Consider the following 7,843-nt stretch of genomic DNA (forward strand, 5'->3'; position numbering starts at 1 on the left):
AATATTGGGATGGTTTTTAACACTAAGGTAGCATTCTTTCGAAAGAACCACACCTGTGAGGCTGTGAGGCTGAAGGGTTCTCGCGTAACAAGGGAGAAATTCAATACTTGTAAAAAACAAATAATAACAATAAAGAAAAACAAATGGTTGAAATATCCAAAGTTTGCATTTCTGAACTTATTTTGTATCATTAGGAGAATGAGATGACTGGCTTTTCAAAATTAATATTTACCGCTATCAATCTCCTAAAAAGGAACAACTGAGTGCTTGTTATAATTACGTTTATCTACAATATTTATGTGACCGTTTTATTAAATTATTGAATTAATCATCGTTAAAAAGAAAATTAAGTGTTGGGCTGATCCTTGAATTGACTTGCGGCCAATGATGCTATCATGTAGCATGTGTGAAGCACATAATTCTAGAGAATTTGATGAGGGGTTATTGTGATGGACAAATCAATGTGGTTACTAAAATGTGTAGAAACAATCCCGTGTTACTTATGGTGATTCATTACAAATAAGCCACAATGTGGTTGGAAAGGAATGGCAAGGGACAGAAAAAAAAATTATGAGAATATCGGGAATGGTTTGGGTGTTCTGGCAAATAAGGATTAGAATTCTCTCAAATTATGTCCAAATTTGAAAAAATTCAAAAAGTGATTGTAAGATACCACTTATGAGACTCATCTGACCAAATAAAAATTAAGTGTCCAACCAATTATCCAGTTAGATGGGTCCCATAAGTGATCGCTTACAATCACCTGCTCGAATTCTCTCAAATTTAAACAAATAATTTAAGAAGATACTATCCGGCAAACATACCCGTGGCCAAGGTTGTGCATTTTCTCTGAAATCAGGTTTTAAATCTGACACATGTAGTAAACGGTCTTCTTACCCAACTAAGGGTTTAAGATGAAAAATAAATCATTGGCCAGAAAAAGCACCATAATCGATGTGAACACCAAATGCACACATTGGTCATCTAACAAATTTGCACCACACATGATTTATATTTTATTCCTCAATAGAGGTATGCATATAAATCCACATAATGTCACCAGCAGAAAAACACGTAATAATAACACTTTAAAAACAAAAATTCTTAGATTTATAATCCATTGGAAAAGGAGGAAAAAAGACTAGATCATAGCTTGTTTTGGTAGGCCAATGTTTAGCACTTGACTTCCTTCAACCCATGGGCAATGTAGATAAAGGTCGGATCAGTGGCCCCTTCCTTGTAATATGCAAAAACCAAGCTGCCATCATCATGCATGCTTTCCCCGACAAAACTGCCACAAAGATGAACTCAACTAATTAACAGTCTTCCCACAAAAGAAAACAAAAAAGAGTAATTCTGCATAATTATGAATACTTTCGGAGCAGGAAGCACATACAATTGGAGGTCACTGATCTTTGAAAGGAGGTACTTGGTTGCTCCCTCAATGTGCTTCTTAAACAACGCTTGGTTCTCTGGATCCAATTTGGCTGCCAGATTCTTGATGTATCTCTTCATGAATGTGACAAACTGCTTCTTGTCAAAAGGAGGTTGTTCCTGCAAACAATACAAAACCTTTTGTTTAACGTACATCCTGTGCAGGAAGCACAAAGATAATAGCTACTAAAAGGAGTGAGCTTTCTCACCTGAAGCCTAAAGGTATCCACGATGTCAACAACCTTGGCAACTTGATCATCAACACCTTCATCCTCATCTCCACCTTCTGCAGAAGGGTTTGCCCCAATGTCTACATCGACTGCTCCTTGAACAACCCACTGCCCAATAACAAAACATATACCAAAGTTAGATTATCTAATTCCTGCCAGTGCGGACATTTTTTTTGTACCATAGCCACAAAACACAACATAACAATAGCAGAGGTTCAAGCTCTCCATCCCCTCAGAAGCGCAAACACTAATATGACACCAACAATTATGGACAACAAAACTCATAGAAGTAACAAATAAAAAGAGTTCCACCTTTCCTTCCACTTCCCACAGTATCCCATTCTCAATTTCCTTGTACGGGAACGAATCGGAGAGAAGCTCATCACCTGGAATTTCATCAATGAAGATCAGTTTGCAGCTCACGCATTATGATATTTCAAAAAGAATTTCCCACCTATGATCTAAAGGTCCACATGTGGTTCAAGAATATAACTAAAGCATAATGTCATTCTCACAAAGGTATCTTAAGAAACCACAACCACATAAATATTAACAACATAGGAAAGTTAGCAACCATAGCAAAGAAACTACAACCATATACTCCATAACCCCACAATATACACAGTATATGGCATGCGTGAAGCTTACATTGACACGAGCAATGAATAACCATTAAAGATACTATATAGACTCTACTGCTACTGCCTACCATAAGAGTAAGCAACGCTCTTAAAGTGTGCCACATACTCTGAAGAACCTTCTCCGGGCAAAGGCAAACTCCCGGAACAAACAACACAAGCTTAAAAGCGCACACACACACACAAAGTACACAGTAGTTTATGTGCAAGCCACCAATTCATTTATTAGTGACATAAAACCGAAACGACTTGATAAGCCAAAAGCCGTTGCTGAGGAAATTGTAAAGGGGGGAAAGAAAAAAGCCAAAAACTTTGAAACCAGTATTTGGTTTGTCTCAATTTTCTGAAATTTAGAAGCTCAACCCGACTCATTCAACAGATCACGCCATGTCAATTGCGGAGAAATTCTTCCTTCCATAATAACAAAAAGCCCCAGTTATTAAAAAAATAAAAATTGTAATCTGTTCCTTTCCCATCGGTTTCTCAACAGCCAAACAGACCATAAGTTAATAGAAAAAGATAAAACTTCAACTTTAGCCCCCACAACTGACACTGTACAAATCAGATTGAGAGAAACCAGAATCTATTAGATCTGATTGACAGAATTTCCCAAATCCTCAAACTTAGAATCTAATTAATATTTGAGCTTCAATTAGCTCACGTCATCCTTTCACGCTTAAATAGAACCAAGCCCAGAAAACAAAAATCGAAAATTTTACGTGCAACTGTGCAAGCGAGCAGCAGACAAAATTCTATCAGAAGAATTTTATATAGAGACAGAGAAAAAAACCCTATAAACCAATCCGAAAGAAAGAGATTATAATTGAAAAATAGAGAGAAAATTTTACCTGTGAGAAGATCCTGGTAAACTAGCATGGTTGCAGAGATTTTGTTCTTTTTTTCTCTGTAGAGAAATTGAAACGAAGTTTGAAAAGAACAAAAATCCGAAGGGGGGGGCTCAGAGACGGCGAGTATATATAGAGGGAGGGATAAGAAAGACCAGGGGTGATGAATTTAACAGGTTGGGTCTAGGGTTTGTTTGGAATTACAGTGTAGTAACTGTCTTCTAGTTTGAGTAGGAGACGAAGTAAGAGGCAGTGAAAAGACCAAAATAGGTCCTAGTTGTGTTGAAATTCTACTGCTGTCCTCCTGCTCTTTATAATATAACCGTTATTACTCTTTACAGTAGTAATTCTCTTCTTTTTTATAGTAGGTGATTTGAATTCTTTTTTGTTAAATAATTTAAATTTAAAAAAAAAAGAGAGACTAGGAAAGGAGGGGACAAAGCTCAATTGAACCGTTGTTTCAGCGTAAAATATATAAACATTCTTAATTGAAAATTTTGAAAAAAATCTTTAAAATGGTATAAAAAAAATAGATAATTGCACCGTTGGTCCCTGTGGTGTACCATAATTATTTTTCACTTCCTATAGTTTAAAAAGTTCATGGGAGGTCATCGTGATATGCAATAATTACAAATTGATTCCTGGCGTCAAATTCTGTTAAAATTTTTAACAGATTCCGTCAAACGCCACGTCAACGCCACGTGTCGCCAATAAGATGGAGACATGTGTCTACCGTAATAAAAAAAATATAAATTTATTAAAAAATAAATAAAAATACTTATTTTTTTATAAAAAAAATTCAAAAAAAAAACAAAAAAAAAAAAAAAAGCTGAAGGGGTGGCCGCGCACCACCCCCAGTGGCTGCAGGGGGTGGCGCGCGGCCACCCCCAATGGCCTGGGGTTGGCGGCGCGCCACCCCCTTTCCCCATTTTTGTTTTTTTTTTTTTTTTTTAAAAAAAAAATAAGTATTTTTTAATTATTTTTTAATAAATTTATATTATTTTATTAAAATTAGACATGTCAGCGCCACGTGTCACCAATAAGATGACAACACGTGGCGTTGACGTAGCATTTGACGGAATCTGTTAAAAATTTTAACAGAATTTGACGCCAGGGATCGATTTGTAATTATTGCATATCAGAAGGACCTCCCATAAACTTTTTAAACCATAGGGAGTGAAAAATAATTATGGTATACCACAGGGACCAACGGTGCAATTATCCCTAAAAAAAATACTCTTTAGCATCGGCTCGTTAAAAAAAATCTCCAAAAATTCTTCTATTTTAATATAATCATTTTTTTATATAATAAATAAAATCATATTAACCTATAAATAACAAATTTTATTTATAATAAAAAATAACTAAAAAGTCAACCTAAAAATTATTTTCAGGCCCTATTTGTTTATGAGTAAAATATTTATTCGAAAAATGTTTTTGGCTAAAAGCAATTTTCGAAAGAATCGATTATTTTTTATTGTTTGTTTGCAAAAATGGTGGAGAGGCTCGAAGCCGCTATGGAATCCATGGAAGGGTATGGTTGCCCAATTGGAGCAAGCCGGCGGTGGTAAAACAAAGTGGGAAATTTATCTATTTCAAGTGCCTGCGAATATCCGTTTCATGTGGACATATTCCTTGTCAAAGCTCAGTGGGATAAGAACTAAGAATAAAGGTAACACATCTTTGACCGGTTTCTTTCTTTCGGTGGGGTGGCCCGGCAGCATTGGTGGGGCCAATTGATTGAAAAAAATAAAAAATAAAAAATTGGAGGGGGGTGAAAATGACCAATAAATATTGAAAATTAGTTCAAAATAATGCTATTAAATAAACGGATATACGAATATCGTATAATTAAAATAATGTGACATTGAAAATTAGGCTATGATCTTCTTTTTTTTCTTCTTAAAATGTTAATCTAAAGATATAATAATTTAATGCAATATGTGTAATTGCGTATGAGTATTACATCTCAATTTTATTCAATGAATAATATTCTGTATATTACAAACTTTATTGCCATTTTATCACAAATTATCATGTGATAGCCATCAATGATGCCTTCTTATGCATGAAATTTATGAATGATAAAGCTGTGTTATAGGCTTGATATATCAAATTAAGATCTTAATCCGTTGTGTATAGTTAATCTAGTTCAAATAAACAAGATTTCATATTGAGTCAAAATATAATTTTTGTTTTCGAATTGTATATTGAATTTCAATTTTATTCACAAACTATCAATTGTCTTAATTTGGTTCATTAAATTTAAAAATACCACAATATTATCTATATTCGATTTTGTTATTATTATTGGAAGAACAATTGATGATGTGACAGCGTTTTTTTATACACGTACTTATGATCGATATTGGGATGACATGTTAGGTTACATACCAATCTAAAAATAAAACAAAAAATAAATGAAAATACTTTGAAATCCAATATATATATATATATATATATATATATATATTGTGTACAAAATGATTGTCACATGAGTAAAAATTATTCGCATTGTAATTGTAAGATATTATAAATAAAAACGGTGTGCATTATTAAAGAAAATTGAAACAAATAATAATTTTCAATTTTCAAATTATTTAAATAAAAATAGTGTACAAAAGGTCGCGATCACAGTAAATAGTACAAAACAATTACACACAATAATACAATACATGGTTCTTTAAATGTTAGATATGTCTAGAGTGGAGGCAACTACGCAATAATTCACTAATTAGATATGGAGTACAAAATTAAAATAAAGACAAAATAAAATAAAACCCAAAAGCTTAAAACACCTAATCTCAAATGGTTGGCTTAAATTAACTTTCTTTAAAACAATTTCTTCTTGGAAATCATATGAAAAGCAAGTTTGTTACTATAGATATAAATTAGTCATTTTCTTATTAGGGCATATGCACAAAATTACGCCCAATATGTTAGTGTTGCACGGTCTTTATGACCATGCCAGCACATGTGGCCTCCGACGTGCCTTTTGGCCTAGCTAATTAATTTCATGGTACACTGGCAATGGCGATGGATCCCACTTTCACATAAATGTCCTTCATGGGTTGCTCTCCCATCTCATACCAGTACTTTGTTGTCTCTTCTCTAAATCTCTTGGTTAAAATAGCTCATCCTTACAAATGCCCTTATCTTATAAATTGTTTCTCTTTTATCTCTCTCTTTTTTTTCCTATTGGATTTAGAGAAGAAATTATTGATAATCTCTTAAGGGCATTGTATAATAAGAGAGTTTTCTGTTGTAACTTGTCTTAGCTTGAAACTTTCCTTAATATGAAACTTACCTTAAATATAACTTGTCTTATCTTGAAACTTTCCTTAATATGAAACTTCCTTAAATAGAAGCTTCTCATTTTGGAAACTTGCTAAAAATGGAACATTGTAATTTGTATCCATAGAGGTTGAGTGACGTAAATAATCTTTTGACTTAAATTTTTTTAAGGAAAACATTTCATGCAAGTGTGATAAATTCAAATCACGATTCACATCCATGAAATAAATATTGGCATATACATAAGGCAGTAAATCAGTTAATTGAAGAACGTGCAAAGGTATAAATTTTAGGGAAAAATCATATTTAGTTATGCTCCGTTTGTTTCGGTGTAAAATGATTTCGGTATTTTACAGTGTTTGTTATGGACGAAAATAATGGTTAACGAAAATCATTTTCAGTTTGACCGTAAAACTTTCTTTAATTTTTGGAAAACGATTTACGGTTTTAAAAACCATAAATCGTTTTCCGAAATTAAACTCTTTATCTTTACACGCATGTTTGATACCCGATTGTCGAAACCCGGCAATGGTCGGTCATCGAAATCTGGGTGGCACTGGAATCCGGCCACCGGAATACTGCCGAAGCGGGAATCTGGCGACATCCGACCACCGTCGCCGAAATGGTCAGAAGCCAGCCGGATCTGGCCAAAATGGCCGGAATCTGGTCGGATATGACCGGATCCGGCCGGATCTTGCCAAAATGGCCGGGATCCAGCCGGAATTGGATGGATCTGACGACTGATCCGGCTAGATCTGGCCAAAATGGATTGGATCCGGCCGGATTTGTATGGATCAGGCCACGGATCCTGGCCATTTCGGCCGGATCTGACGGGATCCGGAGGAGTCTGGCCGGAATCAGGCAATTTTGACCGAATTCGGCCAAACATGCTCACCGAAATCCGGCAACGGCGACCAGACGTTGCCAGATTTCCGGCGACTGTTGCATTTTTCATATTTTGTAATTTTTTCGTGCGAACCAAACACCGAAAAATATTTTCGAGAATTTTTTTCTTTTTTTTTTTAAATGATTTCGTCGAAAATATTTTACGATAGAAACCATTTTATGTCGAAACAAACGGAGCATTAATATGTTTTCATTTGATTTTGATTTAGCATTTAGGTTTCTAAATTTTTTCATAAAAGAGAAAAAAAAAATACAGGAAACTTTGTTTTCAAACATTGAAATAGAGGAATGACAAAGCCCTCGTGGATCACTTCTACACTATGATACTATGTAAAAATTTGTAATAAAATGTAAAATAAAAGTGAATATTGCAAAGAATAATAAAAGGAAAGAGTGACAAACAAGATTTGGGGTGGTTCAGTCTCAAAGGCTTACATCTACTACTAAAATTGTCATAATGATTACTATTGAAAAAATATCCTGACCTGCCAAATAT

The 7,843-nt window shown here is 34.3% G+C and overlaps 1 protein-coding gene across 1 annotated transcript; it reads right to left on the bottom strand.

Annotated features, from left to right (window-relative positions):
- Positions 1–985: 985 nt before the first annotated feature.
- On the bottom strand, positions 986–3,336 carry LOC133852193 (translationally-controlled tumor protein homolog). The gene is made up of 5 exons (XM_062288892.1): positions 3,151–3,336; positions 1,977–2,050; positions 1,644–1,772; positions 1,397–1,554; positions 986–1,291 (listed from the first exon to the last, which is right to left on the bottom strand). The coding sequence occupies exons 1-5, from the start codon at positions 3,176–3,178 to the stop codon at positions 1,174–1,176; spliced, it is 507 nt and encodes a 168-aa protein (XP_062144876.1). The 5' UTR covers positions 3,179–3,336; the 3' UTR covers positions 986–1,173.
- Positions 3,337–7,843: the final 4,507 nt, after the last annotated feature.

Source organism: Alnus glutinosa, chromosome 12 (genome assembly GCF_958979055.1).
Source record: "Alnus glutinosa chromosome 12, dhAlnGlut1.1, whole genome shotgun sequence".
Taxonomy (NCBI): Eukaryota; Viridiplantae; Streptophyta; class Magnoliopsida; order Fagales; family Betulaceae; genus Alnus; species Alnus glutinosa.

What these genes read in the sequence shown, in the direction of transcription:
- LOC133852193 (XM_062288892.1), bottom strand. Translation starts at nt 3,178, where the DNA reads ATGCTAGTTTACCAGGATCTTCTCACAG. An exon ending in TGGATACCTTTAGGCTTCAG is followed by an intron (nt 1,555 to 1,643) that starts GTGAGAAAGCTC and finishes TATTGTTTGCAG; the next exon opens with GAACAACCTCCTTTTGACAA. An exon ending in AAGATCAGTGACCTCCAATT is followed by an intron (nt 1,292 to 1,396) that starts GTATGTGCTTCC and finishes TCTTTGTGGCAG; the next exon opens with TTTTGTCGGGGAAAGCATGC.